The sequence below is a fragment of the Alosa sapidissima genome, chromosome 15, assembly GCF_018492685.1.
Source record: "Alosa sapidissima isolate fAloSap1 chromosome 15, fAloSap1.pri, whole genome shotgun sequence".
Lineage (NCBI taxonomy): Eukaryota > Metazoa > Chordata > Actinopteri > Clupeiformes > Clupeidae > Alosa > Alosa sapidissima.
Genome location: NC_055971.1, coordinates 4,356,150 through 4,375,595, shown reverse-complemented (window position 1 = coordinate 4,375,595; position 19,446 = coordinate 4,356,150). Strand labels below are relative to the sequence as shown.

At 41.2% G+C, this 19,446-nt stretch overlaps 1 protein-coding gene across 5 annotated transcripts; it reads right to left on the bottom strand.

Annotated features, from left to right (window-relative positions):
• Positions 1-1,479: 1,479 nt before the first annotated feature.
• Positions 1,480-19,211, bottom strand: cuedc1b (CUE domain containing 1b). Of its 5 annotated transcripts, none has more exons than XM_042063908.1 (11): positions 19,153-19,211; positions 9,019-9,715; positions 6,975-7,102; positions 6,644-6,770; positions 5,685-5,916; positions 4,897-4,968; positions 4,226-4,315; positions 4,012-4,105; positions 3,394-3,452; positions 3,170-3,239; positions 1,480-2,936 (listed from the first exon to the last, which is right to left on the bottom strand). In XM_042063908.1, coding segments are annotated over exons 2-11 (1,164 nt in total). In that variant the 5' UTR covers positions 9,310-9,715; positions 19,153-19,211; the 3' UTR covers positions 1,480-2,935. The 5 variants fall into 5 exon arrangements, with proteins under 5 accessions (XP_041919842.1, XP_041919840.1, XP_041919845.1 ...); XM_042063906.1 differs by lacking the exon at positions 19,153-19,211 and adding an exon at positions 15,247-15,415; XM_042063911.1 differs by lacking the exon at positions 19,153-19,211 and adding an exon at positions 15,247-15,415 and having other exon boundaries at positions 3,170-3,236.
• Positions 19,212-19,446: the final 235 nt, after the last annotated feature.

The following is a 19,446-nucleotide window of genomic DNA, read 5'->3' as shown; positions in this document are numbered from 1 at the left end:
GAGTGGTACCCAATTCCCCAAAATGAATCCCCCCAACACACGCACACACACAAACAGCCTAAAAAGGTCAATTTATTTTACAGCTATATTCTGCATTAATAACAGTTAATGGTAAATAATTGAGAAAACTCATGTTAAATTTCAAATATAAACAAGGAGCTAATCTGATTTAAACAGCCACTGAAGTTCCTTGCCAAAAAAGGGCTGTACATTCCCCTCAATTATAAACCTTAGTCGTGTGGCAGACTTGTTTGAGTCATTTTGCCCTCTTTATTTAAACCGGTATACATTCAGGAGGAACACACAATGGTGGAAAAAGGTGGGGTAGCTGTCCATGTTCCATACAAAAAAACAACCTTGATAATTCACCTCTGAATGAGAAAAGGACATGGAAATATTTTGTTTTGGACATCCCATCATTTAAAAGCATTTTTTTCTATCACACATATTTCATTACACTAAAATATGCAAATCTAGTATAACATGGTGAAACTTCTGGAAAAATATCCTGTCCTGATAATCGTTTCTACTGGATGTGCTTACACAATCACATGGAAGAAAGCAAGGAAAAATCTCCCTGAGAGGATCACAATTTGACAAGGTTATGGGACTGAGGAAGCAACACATTGAGCAATACCACACCAATGTGAGAACAGTCTCCAACATTGCCAAACATCAACTGTGGGCTACATTTGTGATCTAAGACCACAAGCCAAAGCTATTCATCTGTCATTTTCTGCATGTTTCCTTGGCACCTATACTGTTTATGTGGAAAATGTGTATAGACATATTATATGGGCATATTGTTGTGGGAACACCATCTTCTAGTTTCAACTGCTATTTGTGGTTAAGGTGATATAAGCCTCAAAACCACTGCACATGAATGAAACTATATCAATATCAACAACACTGCTGTTATTCTCAATAGCAGAAAAACATCCAAAATTGACTGAAACAGGGCAAGATGTATGATTTTTGGTTGCTTGTAAACAATACCTAGGAACCTCTGCTTCATTTTGTAACAGCATAGAGATGCAAAAACTGGATGAAGTACCCTTTTATGAATGAAATGTGATCAGATTTTGACAGCACAGTATAGGTCAATATCTACCACACACTACCAGTACAGAGGACAAAAGATAACTTCCAAGTCAGTGTGCAGACATTCCACATCTATGTTTAGCTCTAGAATGGACATACTGTAGCTTCGTGCACCCAGCCTCTCGTCACTTTCCGTCACACGACATTGCAAACACATTTGGGATTGTTACACACATGGCTTAAACTGGGTTCGGGAAAAGGCAAACCAAGGGTGCTCACTACTTTAGACCTTGTCTCAGCCTAATTGTGTCTCGTATGCTATTGGGATTCCTACAAATAACAAGACAATCGATCATTCCATTCGAAACACTTGAGTGTGTTTGCTTCTGAGATAAAGGCTTTCCTTTAACTTTGTAAAACACATACAAAAGACATCCATATCTGATACATTTTATTGGTGAATTTCAAATCTGTTACTTTGAATAAACAGCCTTACATCATAAATACTACATTTTCTTGTATCAGGATGAATTCTTGTCTGAAGGGAACTTGATAGAAATGTTTATAACAGATATGGCAGTGCACGGTTGAATTCTACTCCTACTCACCTATCTTACAAAGGTTTACTGGCAGAAAACTTGAAATGCAGCGAAGCCACCGAGAAAAGAACGCTTCAGCACATGTGGTTTTTAAAATCAGCTATGTGTGCCCTGTGGTTCAAAGCAGGAGATTTGTTTTGGTTCAAATCTCTCAGGCAACACTAGGAGGCCCAGAGTTTAGGACTGGCTGTTAAGACTGAGAGACAAAACGTGTACAATGTAAACTGATCTTCTGCACATGTACTGTTTATAACCTTTATCAGTGGTACTGGACTGTCCGTCCCTTCAACAATGCCCGCAGAAGACCAGCAGTCCTGGTTACACACCTGGGCTATCCCAAATAAAACAATCCTCGCCAGTGCTGAGACATCAGAAGATATTAGAGTTCTTTACGAAATGTAGATGTCCAGTAGTTCAATGCATTAACAACAGGTAAACTGGTTGAAAAGGCATACTGGTGACTCGTTTTAAGGGATGAAATTGTAACATGGTGTATCCCCAGTAAAAATGCTTAATATGGTAACAGTGTATAACAAATGAGTTCAAGATTTAGACTGGCAGAACATTGAACTTTGGGCAGAGGAAATCAAAAGAAAATTCTCAATCTCTGGTAAACTGCAAGGGCAAGTACAGCGTAGCTTTGCAATCATATCTTTATATATCCTTACACAATGTCACACCCACATCCTGAATTAACAATGTGTTGTACCCAAATAGTGACCCAGGAGTGAGGCCCTCTAGCTTACTAATTCATACCCAATCATTTACTACACACCGAGATGCGGATTTAGACGGCAGCTGTTGGCAAGGATGTCTTCTAAATGAGAGACCTGACCTGTGTGCTTTCAACTCTTCAACCTTTTCTTAAATGCCATTCTTTTTGCCAACAAAGGAAAGACCAACATGAGCAAGGGTTACAACGCATGAAACAGAAAAGGACAGAAACAAAAATCTAACTACCGATGTTCATTTCACTGTAAATGGGATTTCACAGGAGTAGTTATAAAATAATGATCTGAAAAAACGCATGAGTAATTTTCTTTTTTATACATACAAAATCATATATTAACAAATTGTTATGATACAGTAATTATAATAGTAATATGCAGTTAAACAATAATTCTAAGCCTGTGGGAGGACTGCCTTAGAATGGAGTCTGCTTTCCTTCTGCTCGCGGCTCACAGGCAAACCTGGACTGGTGGGGTCTGGGTTGGGGAGAGGGTGATCGCGCCATCAGTTGACCAGGTTCTCCCCTGTTCGCCATGGTTACCATCCTGTGACATGTCTTACACAAATCTGTAGTCACAAACACAAATGTAACGAGGTGTAAGCACTAGTACTAATTTCTATAAGAACATCCCAAGACAGAAAATAGTTATTATCCAAAGGCAGCTTATGCTTGTACCATTGAGACCAACATGGAGTCAGGTACTGCTCAAAGACAGGTCTCATGTATAGAGAAGTTTGGGGGGGGGGGGGTTCCAGATGAGGATATTTTTATTGACATCAAGTTTGATATGGACACTCACCATGACGTTGTCTCCTTCTGGGATTCCTCTTCTTCCTGAGTGACCAATTTTTTTAACTGACCATCTTCTTCTGGCACACATTTGCACGTGGGGGTGCACACACGCACACACACACACACACAAACAAAACAAAACAGAGCAATTTAGACAAAATACCATCTCATTTTCCAAAATACTTTTTTTTCTAAGAATTTTGGAATAAAAGCAATTTAATTCTCATTTACCGTAGGGACTTCCCTCCACATCATCCAGAAGGTTAGCCGTAGAGTTAGCAGTTCCGAGTCTGGCATGCAGTCAAGAGAAAAGCAATCTCTTCAAAGATCACTACATTTCTTTACTTCTACTCTTTCTTTACTTGTTTCTTTAATTCCTGTTTGCTGTAGGTAACATGAATCATTCCTGGGTACTCATACAATGTTTTGTGAAGCCGTGTGAGCGGCTAATCAGACCCGAGGAGGTTAAGATGAATGTGTATCATTTTTAGAACATTTTCTGTACAGAGACATTACTGAATACATGGTCAGGGGGCACCTGCAATGCCTTCACAGACCACCACAGGAGCACTGATAGAAAACCTCTGGGTTAGGGGGAGCATGGTGATGAGGTCTTTCCTGGTGTATTGTTCTGCTTATTTGATGGTGGGGAAACGAGTCTCGGGTAGAACAAAGGGGCTTTCAAAATAGCAAACCAGCGGCAGAGTTACCAGCAATCAGTTTTAGTCCAGTCACCATATTACAGCACATGTGCACCTACATGACGGATATGTAGAATATACTGGAAACATAGCTCATTAGGATATACTCCAGCGCACTAGATGCAAACCTGCTGTGAGCAAAGGATACGAATGGTGTTTAAGTAGTGTTCTTCTTTTTGACTTCCTCCTCTTTGTCTTCTCAGAGAAGGTCCTCGCAATTTCAAACAGCTTCTTCCGAGTGGCTACATGGAACAGAAAACAGCTTAATGCAGGCCATTAGATCAGTTGTATGGCTATTGTAAATATGACTTGGATTAGGTCATATGTGTGCTAATTGTGTGGCTCTACAGAGGGCACCTTACATTTCCCCATGTGTTTGAGCTTGTCTCGAAACATGGCATCATCAGACACAGCAGTGCAAGCTTCCATAGAGCCGGAGGTGAAATGCTCACCTACAGGGGAGAGCCAGGAGCCATGACAACACAAACACGTTTACACAGAGCACAGACGATGCACATGTCAGAATGAAATCCATGCATGAACGATTAAACCGAAGCAAACCAAAAAAGATTTCAAGTGTTTGGATGCTACTTCTTTCTCTCACTACATATATTCAGTTTTGAGTATGAAACACAAGGATGGATTTATTCATTGAGCAAAGCTAGCCATGTCTATGTTATTGATCAAGCTTTATATATATATATATATATATATATATATATATATATATATATATATATATATATATATATATATTTGTCACCATCTGATCCAAGATGACACTGAGAAGGAATCAACTTTCAGCAAAGATTACACTGCGTATGGTGAGCAAATATCATAATGCAGCTTATGTGCTACACAAATAATTTGAAGTATACAAAGATAGATAGATAATATCTCAATCTTTTTCACACAAAAACACACACATGCGTCCGTGTCTGTTCTTCCACAGAAAAAAGGATGAACATGCATATTTGTCACTGTAGGCTAAAGAGGCCTTTGACTGTGAGGAAGCAAAATGCATAGTATCTACCTGCAGTGGAATTCTCCATGCTACCTGATGAATGATTGGACTTGGATTTCTTTGATTCATACTTCAAGCGATCTAAAACAAGAGAAAGCCCATGTTACAGCGAGGGTGGAGATGAAGGCAAAAGATCAGGAAGAAGCTTTCAGCTGGGGAAGGAACTGCCTGGCTCATTCCTGTCCTCTCGCTGTTGTTGGTCGCACAGGGAATCAGGACGTCAATAGTTCCCGCTGTTGACCTGCATGGCAAAGTCAATGAAGCTAAACTGTGTGGCGTGGAGCATATGAGGCTGCACAGGAAGTGTGGGGCCATGTAAGGAGGCTGTAAAGGCACAATCCTTGCATGACCAAGCAGAATGGAAGAGGGCCCTTTGACATTGAGCATGACTGGCCCTCAGTGCTCCTAGCATCCTCAGAGATGGTCAATATCAACACTTCCCCCTCAGCCTGACAGAAGCAAGAAGGAGATTAATGTAGTGTCAGCGTAGACTTAAGGATCAGCATTATATGTGAGTATTACAGCTCAGTGCTTCTCTCAAGGGATATCACAAGATGACAAGATGAGCACTTTCACTATGAACACTTCCTTTGGTATGCAAATGTATTGCTGCTATCAGTTATCTCTTTCCAAGGTGATATGAAAAATAAGAGTGTGTATGTTTGTATGTTGCTTGAAGAGGTGACATGAGTTCCTGTGTAGAAAGGAGTGTGAGAGGGGTTGTTGCTTGTATGTGTGTGTGTGTGTGTGTGTATGTGTGTGTGTGTGTATGTGTGTGTGTGTGGTGTTTTCTGTACCTCTCTCCAGAGCGATGAGGAACTCGCGGTTGCGCTGTAGCTCCCTCATGAATTCCTCGTTTTGCAGGAAGAGGGCAATGCGCTCATCCTCCAAGTACTGCTTCAGTTTGCGGTCCTGCTCGGATGACGGTCCCCCTGCAACCTCCCCACCACTAGGTGGTGCTGTATGCTGGGACACGGATGAGAGTGAGGAAGAGGAGGAGGGCTGAGACAGACTGCTATTCTGAGATCTCTGGATGGGGGTGGGGGAAGACAGATAGAGGGAGAGAGACAGGGTGGCAATTAAAGAGGAGGGAAGAAGAGAGAGGGTAGGAAATAAGGCAGTTGTTGAAATGCATTGTAACTCTGTACAACACTATTAAGCAGGGGCAGTTCTATTAAGGTGTCATGGGTTGGCAACTGTCACCCTAAAACAATGTCTTGCCATCCCTAATGCCACCCTAGTTTCACATATGAAAGTATTTTTCATTAGAATATGCTTAAAGTTACGCTTCGAGCGAATCTCAATACATTGATATGAATTCTACAATACATAATGTGCTTGAAAAATGGTTCAGCCCATAGCTTCCCATCCAGACTGTTGTTCTAAACCAATGTTGGTGTCAGGGATTAGTTATAGTGCACAAGAAGTATGCCTTACAAGCTAACAGTCAATGACCTTGGGCTATATTAACCATGTATGTTTCATATAAGTGAACAGGTATGAGTATGACTGAGCCTGCAAATGCATGAAGAACTATCTTGGATTTCGCCACTCCCTCTGATCTGCACGCCACCCTAAAAATATTCTCTAGATCTAGCCCTGTTTTCAAATAGTTCCACAATCACCATCAGCTTCAGAAAACTGTTCAGAAATAATTCTAGCGGTCACTTCTGATCCTCCCTTCTATGTTTACCACCGTGAGAAAAGCATTCAGGCACACAAAGACTACAGTGTTAAATGTTTGGGAAAAACATACCTGGATGCTGTCCATCTGCTGAGGGAGTATTCGCAGGAAGTCATCAGGGAGGTTGCCAAGCAGCGGAGGATTCCAATTCCGATAACTTCGAACCTGTCTGTGACCTGGTGGGGGCCTGGCCTCAAACCTTCCAGGGATACGATGTTCATAGGAATAGAAATATGATACATTTTCACACATTTCTGATTGCAATACATTTCATGTATTTTCAGACATACAGCTGCAGTTCTGAACTCTTCCAGCAGGGGGCATTGTAGTGGATTTCTCATTCCATTATCTCACTCCAACCGTGACCTAGAATTTCATTCCACCAATGATAAGGGCTCTGTACCTGGGTGGGGGTGTGTATGAGGTGCCGGGGTACTTCCGGTCATAGATGTGCATGTCGTAAGTGGGCGGTGAGTAGACAGGAGGCGGTTCCTCATCTGAGCTGTCTGGCTCCAGAGTCCTCTCTAAAATCTGGGGAACGGGTCAAAGGGAAATGTAAACAGCGGTTAGATTCGACCAGCGCTTCCTCACGAGCACAGACAAGTGGTGATGCCTTAAAAGCATTAGTGTAGTACCCAGTGGATAAATCCTATTAAACAGACATGACATGTTCCTCTTGGGTTAATCACCAGCTTTATCCAGCTTTTTCCAGCTTCACAAAACACAGAGAAAAAATCCATTAAAGTGGAAGATATGTTTTTGCTTGTGTCCATAACTAACAAAAGCTAGACATACTGCGTCAATGCCCTTCACCTGCCTTTTCAGAAGTCAATAAACCTATGCTGCTGACTTCCAACTAGCCATCTTATTGCAGTGGACTACTAATACAGTCTGGCAGGGGAGGCTTTATATGCACTTCCATTACTGACTGGGAGTGCATGCTTGACTGGAGAGATGGAGGGTAAAGGCAACCAGCTGTGCTCTGCTCTGCGATTGAGAAGGGGATAGAAGGAGAGAGAGAGAGAGAGAGAGAGAGAGAGAGAGAGAGAGTGACAGATGCAAAGAGATAGAGGGAGGCTGAGTGTGGTGGCTAGTTTTTTTTGCCTTTGACTGCACTGCTTCCTCATGACTTCAGACCCACTCATCTGTTCTTGTCTAGGCCACTACACTGCTCTTTCCTATTCCCATCTGTGCTCTCCACGTTCTCCTTTTTACGCTTTCACTTCTGTTCGCCTGGACCTGCCTTCTTTTGCCTCCATTACTTGAGTTTGGGGTCTGGAACAGGCACTGGCACAATGTCTAGTGCGGATGGCACTATACCAATATAGAAAACTGACATGAATTAGGCCCTCTTACCCAAGGGCTCTTAGAACACTCATGCCACACTCATGCCTCACACAGTCTCTGTCTATTCCTGCTCCATGCTAAATCACATGTGTCCACCGTAAGAGTGTCAGGTCAGGTATGCAGAGGTGGGACAGATGGGGGACGTTCAGAGCACAAGGATGCTAGGAGCACACTTGACCATTTCCCCTTATCTCTACTCTCTCCTTTCCTTCAGCCTTCCTGTTTCTCTACTTGTCTGTCCATTCTCACTACACCCTCACATGCTCCACTAGTACTGTGAGAAACACCTGCACACTTTCCCCAACATCTGCTACAAACTAGCTCTCTTCAGACCAATGTCTGCACTGTAGGAGAGCTCAATGAGGTAGCGCTTCTAACAGAGAATCAGAGTTTAGTTATATAGACCAGCATATGAATAACCGCTTCATAAAAGAAACACATCCCTGTAGTCCATTACACAACATGGCCTGAGAAAGAGGGGCAGTCTCTTTATCATGAATATATACACTTTGCTACAATGTGTAGTTGACAACAGTTACTTTCTACAAAGAGCATTCCCAATGTAGCCTTCTCTATAATTGGAGGGAAACATTGGTTTTGTACAATAGTTACCAGCACTACATCTACCAGTACATCTACTCCAGTTTTAAGTCTGTTTTGTATTGCTGTTACTGAAATGGAGGCATTCATGTGTCCCTTCAAGGTAAACATGAAACATTGCAGTGATGAATGTATTCTACTGATGACTACGTGTTGATACAAGTTGCACAGTTTAGTCCAACAACTCATGAGAGGAAAATAAGTTCAGTTTACCTGTTAAGCACTGAGCAGTGATATTTTGGGTGAGGTCACAAAGACCTCCCGAATGGGTGAGCAAGGGACAGCAAGGGCATAGGGCTTTGGTCTAGTCAAGGTTGGTAAAGTTAGCTTTCAGACCTCACTCAATGTCAATACCTCAAGTAGTGGTTATTCCAGTGAATGTTACATGGCTTAATATGGGTCAATTTCAATTCATATGACTCCTGCTTTTAAAAAACACTAGTACATATGGGACACCAAACAGTAGCCCAGCAGGAATGTTGCGAGTAGTAGATACTGACCTCTGGTGGGATGCTGTCATCAGAGTCGGAACTGTCATCTGAGCCCTGTCCATCAATGCTCATCTGCAAGAGCTGGTCGATGGTGGCGTCCACAGCTCCACTGTTGGAGCGCAGGACGCACTCGATCACCTCGTAGTCCATGGTGGGGAACATGGTCTTGAAGTCCTCCATGGCCTGGTTGAACTCCAGCCGTCGCACCTGGCGGGGCGGCCGGCTGTTGTTGAGCTCGCCCGGGCCCGAGCCGCTCCTAGAGCCCCCATTGCTGCTGCTGCGCCTGAAGAGACTGGTCATAGTGTGGCTCCGCTGCGCTGCGCTGGCTCGTCCAACTGACTGGCACCGAGTGAACCACAGTGGCAGGAGTTTCCCGTTTCTCCCCGGTCTCCCTCTCTCACTCACTTCTCTTCTCTTTCGCGCCTCAACTTCCTCTCTCGCTCTGTCACACTAGGCTCCTGCTTTCAGCGCTCGCTCTCACTCTCTTTTCAGCCTCTCATTGTCCCAGGCGCATGGCAGTCCCTCAGACGGAGAGGGAGAGAAGCCGGCAGCTTTTTTTCTCTTCCTTTGCTTGTTCTTCAGCTGCATCCACTCTGGCTGAGGTTGAGGAGCCGCTGGAGAGGGACCTTGTTCAGAGGGACGGTGTCAAACGGAGTCTTCAAGCTTCAGCTGCCAGGGCATCAGCATCTCCACTTCCCCTCAGCACCTGGAGGGAGAGACAGGAGTGTCAGAAGAGTGATGCCCAGAGGGCCTGCTGTTGCACTGTGGGATGGGGAACTTGGAACTGGTGTACTGTGCAGGCACTGGACCCTTATTGTAACCTTTAATTCACTGGGTACAACTTTCACAACATTTCCCACATGCAGGGCAGTCCAATAGACTTTCATGCATGCAGAAACATGTATCCAGTATGTTACAAATGGATGGCAAGAGATAAATATCAATCCTTACATTTTGCTGAGAAATTGTCTTGTTTAGAACAGCCACAAACCTAAAAAAAACCAAGTTGTTTCTTTTACAATGTGAAACAGCTATGGCTGATCAGAAACAAAACTCAGAGATAATCAAGCGTTTAAAGTTAAAAGGTTGACTGATATTTAGCAGACTTTTATAGGAGGATGCAGTTATCAAACTTAGCCATAGGGAGAAGTAGGGGGAAGTAGCAAATAGCAGGGTACATCCTCTGGGACAGCAGAGTGGGCTTAGCACATAAATGGGGAGGAGAGTGAGGTCACACATTAGCCAGGAGGCACGGGTGAGCAATCTTTTGAAAAGCAACTCGTAACAACATACATGATTTATCAGAACAATGCCTTGATATAAACTGTAACAACCATACCTCAGTGAAAACAAAACACTACAATGACAGATGTGAAACACCAAGACAAGCTAGACCAAGACAGAGTAATGTGAAGATAGAAATGTGTGTTTTGCAAGATCACACAGGGCTAAATGGGTTATTGGAGCTATGGATGCATGGCATTAATCATAGTGCCAGTTAAAAGCCAAGCACATACCTCTTTCACTTAATCCCTGTTAGCAGTGGCTGAAGCCCAGTTTACCTCAAACAACATTAGGTTGATGCCAGATTAATGGTAATCAAGTCAGGGAAACTAGTGTTTAAGGCTACATTAAGAATTTTCTCATGACTAACAGAAGTAATATCTCCCCCCCCCCCAGGCCTCAGGCATGACCAGCACTGAAATAACGATGCATGCATTTGTTTCTCTTCTTATCCAAATCCAAGGGTTAACCTTCAAAGCTGCAATATCCCACATCAGGCTTATTTTACAAACGTATGTACCTTTACAAGCCTACCGGATTTGCACTATTTGCACTAAAACGATGTATTATGTTAAAAGTTACTTTTTAAAATGTCCAAATCTGCTGAAATCAATAAAAGAAAAATGAAAAACTGGAGAAATCTGAGAAAGGAGTCCAACTGATTAGGTTTCTAAGCTGTAGGACAAATGACATGAAAAGCGTGGACAGCAAAATGCATTACCTTTTGGACTTGCTATCCAAAACCGTATGAAAACGTTGGCTACAAATAATGTGTCAACATTCCAGAACCTTGATTTTTCTTGCTCACTGGTTTACGGTGCTTTGATGTTTGGGTGTCACCCCCCCCCCCACACACACACACACCCTCCCCAGCTCACCCCACTGTGCAGTGCTGGGGAGAGAAATCCCTGGTCAGCTGAACAATACAGCCAGCAAAGCCCAGGACAACCCACATGGCACTGCCAGGCCCCAACTGGTTACAAACAAACCATAACCCCCACCTCACCACCCAGCCTCATCTCCATGGAGGCCCCAGCTACATCAAGGGGGCTTCATTTCAACAGTATTTTGCCTTTATATTGTGCTATGCTGACTCCAACAATACCGAGCCAAGTATGTTTAACTCAGGCCAGGCTTGTAAAGAAGATACAGTGTTTTTTGGAGGAAAAGGTAAAATGAGGTTCAACATGTGCCATTTGTGAAAAGGCTTTGTCTGAGTGTCCCAGCTAAAACTAAGAACAACTGTTTTGCATCTCATTAAAAATTCAGTTGGTAACGTAGGCGCTTGGCAGCCTTGTAAAACCTTTGTTTTCAGATGGACACTCAATACTTCTCACTCAATAGCACTGCATACTCATCAGTAGCAGGTTTACTGTCCAACTGTAATGTCAGTGCAAAATCACCTAATATTTCATTCCACATGGTTTTTGGTTGCACATAGTACCTTGCAATGACTGTTGATAACAGACATTAAATGTGCTACAAGTAGTTGTTTTTAGTTTAGAACATTCACAATTAACCAAGAAATAGCAACAAAATGTGACCAAGACGACAACAACTTACATTTAAAGGTTGTATCAGCGATTGCAGGCCCAAAAAAGGCCCAAACATAAATGATCACATTCATCTAATCTTTCCTAACACTAGCTGCCCGCCCCATAAGCAGGTTGTCAAAAAAACGTGTCTCTGTAGGCAGCCTAGGCTCTGAGATCTGCACACAAAAACAATTGCTAACAACAAGTGTTGTCAACCACTCAAAGGCAAAATAAAGTGTTCCAACCAATAACCGACAAGATGCGCGTTCAGGAGAGTTTCACTTGCACGGGAGGGAGTAGTGAGCTAGCTCTCTGTTTTGTTTGAACGTCAACAGAAATGACTTTACCTCGCCATCGCTGATACAACCTTTAATGCCAAAAATGTTTATGCTTTGTGTTGGCTAAATATCCACTATGTTAATGGAATAGTGCCGTGTGGCTGCATTCAAGACGTGGAATCCTACAGAATTACACTAAGCCTCTTTAAGGCCTGCCCACACTGGCAACATGTTTTGATATGATGACGGAATTTGATGGATTATGATTGGTTCATTTTCTATTGTTCACACAGTTGCTCTGAAAGAGATGCCATTCTTCATGCTATCTATTAGTGCGCAGTGTTGACATAGCTATACTTAAGAGAACAATATTCGAAACTGCAGTTTCTATACTTAATACAATCGTTAGTTATTGATTGGGCATAAAGAGGTTCTTTTCAAACACACCTAGATATATTTGTAGCTTACAAACACATCCGCCATCAAATGAATATACTGCCCTACAGTGCTCTTGGTGTCATGTGCAGTCAGCGATAACCGCTCCATGGATCCTAAAATGAGCAGCATTGTGGTACAGGTTCAGCTCATTTAAGCTCTATTAAGCTTGGTGGCATATTGAATCAGATCTGTTGTCCTGTAGCCTCACTGGAGCAAAAGTGGTCCACTTGGTGGTCTCCTAGCTATGTACTAAGACATCCTGTTAACACCTGTAAATTATGGATGTTTAAGAACACCATGACCTCGGACCTTACTAGTGGCTAGCTAGCTTCAATTGTGTCTGTACTTGGAATGGTGCATTAAAACAGATGCAATTCTAGACTACTTCCTGCATGAGCAAAGCAGCTGTGATTAATGCAGGAATAATCCAAATACTGCACTTTAAAAATGAAAAAGGACATCTCTTGGGCTGTTTCATATCATCCAAACAAAAGCAACCATTTGTTTTATGATTAGGCTACATGTAATAATGATGTTCCCAGTCTGGTTTATACTGCTTGTATGTCCAGCCTATCAACAGAAATGATTAACATTTTGAGTTTTTTCAATTTAGTGAAATAGACGGTATACGCTTGTTCATGTTTAATAGTTTCACAGTGTCAGTGGATGTTAACTGGGTGGATTGTGGATCAGGTAAAAAAAGGTGCACTAAGGTCTACAGTGTCATAAAACATTGTATACATGTCATCCAACTGCCTTTTGATCTGATCGTTAAAAAATAGAAAAGAAAAAGATATAGCCTTGGTCTATTGTATACACAAGGCTATAACAATGTTGGAGCAGCAGTACAGCAAATCCTGCCAACTAAAACTAGAAACTACTACGAACTAGCCTAATTTCACCAACTGAGACATTGCGACCCTGTAAACATGCAGAATACTTATAGTCACAAACACTAGCAAATTCAAATCCGTCCACTGGAAATAGCAGTGAGATAGTCTGCATAAAAGAGCCTAAAAGAGCCTAACTGGTATGAAAACATTAACCTTTACTACATAGAAATTCAGTAAATGGAAGTTTACTTTAACACAGGTGGTCATTATGGAATCACTGATAGCCACTACGTTTTACAGTTTTTGTTTGATATTTTTTTTTTAACAGAAAGGCAGAAATCTATTAGTAGGCTAAGTCATATGCTATTTCTGAGGTATAGGAAACGATCTATTAATAGGTAAACTACCATCATCTTGGTTCTTTTTATAGATTCATTTGTGATGAATGACAATTCAAACACCAGCAGATATCTATGCTGCAAGTAAATATGTGTTTATGCCCATTACAGAGGTCATAACAATGCCAATGTGTACATGTAAAATAATAATACAATGAAACACCGTGTAAGCTGCAGTGCAGTGCAGATATAGGCCTACTTCACATCTTAAGTAGAGCGTCATCCATGCTCTTCAAAATCAAATAAGGTAAACAAGTTTAATGCAGTGATGATCTAGGGCCCTAGGCTAATAAGCGACATAATGGTAGTTACTAGTTAGCCTACTAGTTATCAGAAATGTCACGTTTAAGAAACAAGATTAGGCTACTTGATATTTAGATGTGTAGGCTAGGAGCTCAAGGGGTATTGAACCATTGGTGCTCGGTTGTAACGTTACCTGCTGGTAGCAGCAATGTAGCACATTGACATTAGCTACATTGGTCATGGTCAAGGATTATTAAATGACTGCAGTCTTGTAAAAGCAGTTAGCCTACAGACTTTATAGGTTTGGTTATTAGTTCAGAAATTATCACCTATTATAACCACCGTTTATATAAGTTACAGCACAATCAACTGAAACTGTTATTTTGAAACCGCAACGCAATATCAACACACAAACAAGGTTTAAAGAAATCACAGTTACATTGTCCACAGTCACTGTCCACATACACGGTGGACGCAGATAAGTAATGGTACATTGAAAAGTGACTTGTCTCAAGTTACAGACAAGTTGTTGTCACACGTGTTCTACGAGTTATTCACAGTTATGTTAAATGTCTCTCAGCACTAAAATCAGTGCTGTTATCGGAATCTGCGCTTAAGCTATGAATAACAAATTTACAACAACAGCCATAACAGCTGGCTAACATTAGCTATAATGATAACCCTTGCAGGTCAAGCAAGCTAGTTGCTACAATAGGATAGGTAACATGCTAGATGAGAGATATTTTGCAAATAATTCACAATACATGCCAAGTAAACATAACGTTACTGTTAAATCGAAGAATACTTCTGCAATAGCATCGGTCTCACCGTAACTGGAAGAAAAACAGCGACAACTCACATTGGCATTTAAACATGTCACTGTACCATTTAGCCAATGTTAGCTAACATCAGCTAGTCAGCAGCAATCCTTGTGGATTTGGGAGAAGGCCGCATCCTTTCCCAGCTTTAGATATAAACGCACAGTGACTAGCTTTGAGTCCAATTCAGGACTTCTTGTTTTTCAGCTAAATCCGACATTTTTTTTTTGCTTCATTGCACCCAGGTCCCATTCCAGTTTAAATATACATAACTCCAGTTTGTCCCTTAGGTCTGCTGAACAGCGAACAGGCTACTTGCTGCGTCGGACAGCTTGATTCCAGCACCCAGCGTTCGTATATTGTTCCATTTATTTGTTGTTTATGTTGTCAAAATAGTTCTTTTGACTCACCGATATGGAAGGTCAGACAAGTTGAGAATCCAAGAATGCAGCCTTTAGGGGTAACGTTACATTAAAGTATGCCGACGGAGGAATTTCCATAGTGTGCATGGTCTGTGTTTGTTAAATCGGTGCGATGGGAAAATATCTGTCACGGCTAGATTTTGATGGGGGGAAGGGGGAACAAAGGATCAGATAGCGTCCTAGCGGAGAGGTTGGTGAAATGCAACTGACAATGCTTCAACATGTGCAGTGCAACTGATTTTTTTAGAGTTTTAGAGTTGAGGTAGAGTTTTATAGCAGTTAGAGTTTAGTTTGAGTTTGTTTTGTTTGTTGGTAAAATTTCTATTTCACAGAGCTGTTGTTTGCCAACCACACACCTAGGCATACTCAGTTGGTGTCTGGCAGGCATAAGGGGGACATTGTCCTGATAAAGACTGCATTTGTGTGGACAGGCAATAACCAGCATAATCTTAGTGACAAGTGCAAATATTACGTGTCTCTGAGTCACCCGAACCTTCTCACAGAAGCAACGGCTTGAATAATCAGGGATGCTGGAGCGGTATGAAAGAAACTGACATTTGGCCCCCTCAAAATATTAAGTTCTATGAAAGAATTTAGGCCTAATATTTGACCCAGCAGTATGATAAAATGATGGTGGTCATGTTCTTTGAAGGCCTGCTGTCATTGCAGGGCAGGACCCTTGACCTGGACAAACATAAAGTTATGTCCCTGCACCAACACATGACACAAATAGCCTACAAGACATGCAATGATTTTATTTGATGTGTCTTGCAAAATCACACAATGCTCATACATATTAATACCACCCATGCCAAATAGCCCACAATGGAAGCATTCACAACATGAAGAGAGGTTTACCCAGAGGACCTAAAGGAGAACTAGGCATTTTTAAAATTGTGCCACCAGGGTGTAGCATTGTAGCTGCTTGGCTACTCTAGCTGTTGGCTGCAGCAACTCAAGCAACTTGTTTTTCCCCCCATACTAACAGCAAAGATTAGAGAAGTAGTTACTCTTTGCTGACAACTCTGAAAAAATGGCCAGAGTTGTCCTTTAACTGACAGACTGTTTTATGTTCCGTGATCTTTTTGGTTTAATTAAACTTAATTTCACCAGGTATTACATATATAGAGAGGGTGGTTGCTGGAAAGTTATTAGGCTATAGGAAGAAATCTGACAGAGCTGATATCTGATTGCATTGAATATGATGTTATTTTCACAAAACTATGTTTATTTAGCAGGCATTAAAGGAGAATTCCGGTGTGATATTGACCTAAAGTGTGTTGAAACATGATACCGAGTGTGAACGTTTGTCTCATAGCCCATCTCGGCTTGTCCCCTGCACTCCAAAATCTGGCGCTAGTTAGCAGATGCTACCAACAGCTTTTTCAATGGTGGTGCTTCGGCATCGGGCTAGCCATGCATAAATAACTAGACTGCATTTCCGGCGGGAACTGCGAAAGTGTGCTTGCCCTGGTCCGGTCACCAACGTGAGCAGACAGTGACATACGCTATGCTGAACCTGGCTTGATCCAAGCATTCTAACAGTGCCTTTCAGTGTTGCAGCAGTGGCAATACCTCAAAAGCTCTATTCAACTATTGCCTTGCGGGGTGAATGCAGTTCGTTGGATTTTACCTGTGGCCTGCCTTCGAATTTAGCTTCTATGACTAAAATCAAATCAATAAAATAAAACAACAGCAGTGATTGGCTGCAAAAATAAATAATGTCACGCGTCTTGCACCTCTGAAACTGGGCTATCAGATAACCTAGAGAAAAATGTGAAATTATGAAATATGACTAAGGCATTAAAATGCTGCCTGTTTGTCAGGATACTTTTTCACTGATTTATTTAAAAAATATGAGCTATGAGTGTGAATGTTATATATTCCATCGCGTAATTCTGTTTTACTGGTTTATTTGACAAATAATCTATATAGATTTGCTCTATAAAGACCTTATGTCTGTTTGGGATTGTTTTGAGAGCCTATTGATGTATCTCAGAATAAAGGAATGTCCACAACATTAGTGATGTTTTTTTTGTGTCTGTGAATGTATTTTACTTAACTCATTGAATGTAGCTGGATACTCATGAACGCATGTCTCTAATTGCCACAATAGGAGTAATTTTAGCAACACCGTATTTTGTGTGGCCCATAACGACCCAGTGGATCATGAAAATGTGCCAAAATTCACATTCCTTGCTTGTTGTTGGTACATTAATCCCATTCAGATTGGCACTTATCTGTGATGTAAGAGTTCAGTATAGGTTTAAGGTCTGGGCCAGGGATTTGACATTCTGTGACTTCTTCATTGAGGGCTTGCTTAGCAGCACTGTCCGCTTTCTCATTTCCCCTCAGACCAACATGGCCTGGGACCCAGCAAAAAACTACACTCAAGTTCTGGTTCTTTAGACGTTCTAGTTGATCAAGCTCAGCTTTGGTTGTACTTTTTGCGTGACATTAAAGCCTACTGGAAAGATTTTTAATTGCAATGTAATTTAATGCAATTTACTTTTACGATTAAATAAAATTAATGTATCCCTCTCACCCATAGTTTTCTATTTATTTACAAATGTACATAGGCCTACTGTAATTACATTTATACATAGTTATTCTACTGATCTTCATACTATTCATCCTGCACATAGACTTATTCTTACTACTCTTATGATGTTGTTTCTGCACTACAATGACACTGTTTCCACACTGCACATAGCTGTATGTTATGTACATATCTGTTATATATTTGTCATATTGAATATCCATATTTATTCTGTTTTATTATATTCTGTTAATACACTGCATATATCTATATTATTATTTCTACTATTATAATGTTACTACTACATACATTATTCTACTTATTGTATGAGATAACTGCTAATACACTGCACATATTTATATTTAATTCATATTACTCTAAACCACCTTCTGTAAATCAACTGTATGCTACTGTCTACATTGCACTATATTTCTTGACCTGTCTCTGTATATTTCATCACCTTTCTATACTTTGCATCACATTGTATGCATACTGTAGCTACATGAATCACAGCTAAGATCCTTGGTTGCTATGAAGGCCAGTCGTTCTAAATGGATGGTTGCTATGGCCAAAGGCCAGTTATCTCTGCCATTGTCAAGCGGGCATATCCTAACTTTATCCTATTTTAAACATCTCTATTTTACTTAGCCTACTTCCATACAGTGACTCCTATTAAGAAGTGGCCACTTCATTCGCGCTTACCGTGATTCACGCAGCAACATTATTAAATTAACCTGTCACCATATGCCTATGCCAACGTTTGCAAAGAGGAGAATCTTTTAATTTGATTCACAATGAAACGTTACATTTAATGTACATGTAAACAATGAGTAGGCTAGTTTTGGTTGTTGTTGGTGGTGTTACTGCATCCCTTATTATTATGTTATGTTATGCCTACAATGCAAAATTGTTCCCTCGTGATTGTTAGACGCATTTCAAAACATCGCGACGTGAAATGCCACAACAAAACATTGTTTGTGAATCGGTCTTATTAGGAGTCCTCGCTTAAGCTGTCACAGACTCAGGCGCTACTTTTAGGGCTAAAATGCTTCCTGAATTACTCTTAGTAAAAAAAAAATAGGAGTCCTAAAGTTACGAGTGACGAAGTTACGAGTACAAGCATCTCATATCAAATGACCATGGCATTACGCTAAGCAACATAAATCTCATAACGTTACAGCAACATCTCCTCCCTATGACCTAGCTAGCTAGCTTCTAGCCACACAAGAAATGAATGATGTTAAAATCTCTGCTTAGCATTCTAATAACAGAAGGGGCACATTTATGTGGACATTATGTGGACCACTACAACATGACTCATTATGTCTGTAACGTTAACTGTATAAAACACTTACTTTCATAAAGGAAGCACACCATCCAGCACATACACATGGAAACTGATATTTTAGGTACTTGGCCACGAACTCAAAACGTGTCTCTCTGAAGCTCTGTTCTAGAATCTTTGCTCTGAAGTCTGTCCCCGTTGCTAAGCAACATCAAATAAACGAAATGATAGTCTTTCAGTATTAAATGTGTGCGTGTGCTTCCGAATGGATGTGTGTGGTTTGCAATTAGAATAAACAAGAAATAACATTTCCAATAATTTCCCATGATAAATTACATAATATTTGCACCTTCCTTACTTGTGA

What these genes read in the sequence shown, in the direction of transcription:
- cuedc1b (XM_042063908.1), bottom strand. Translation starts at nt 9,309, where the DNA reads ATGACCAGTCTCTTCAGGCGCAGCAGCAGCAATGGGGGCTCTAGGAGC. An exon ending in ATGACAGCATCCCACCAGAG is followed by an intron (nt 7,103 to 9,018) that starts GTCAGTATCTAC and finishes CCCGTTCCCCAG; the next exon opens with ATTTTAGAGAGGACTCTGGA. An exon ending in CCTCATCGCTCTGGAGAGAG is followed by an intron (nt 4,969 to 5,684) that starts GTACAGAAAACA and finishes CTCTTGTTTTAG; the next exon opens with ATCGCTTGAAGTATGAATCA.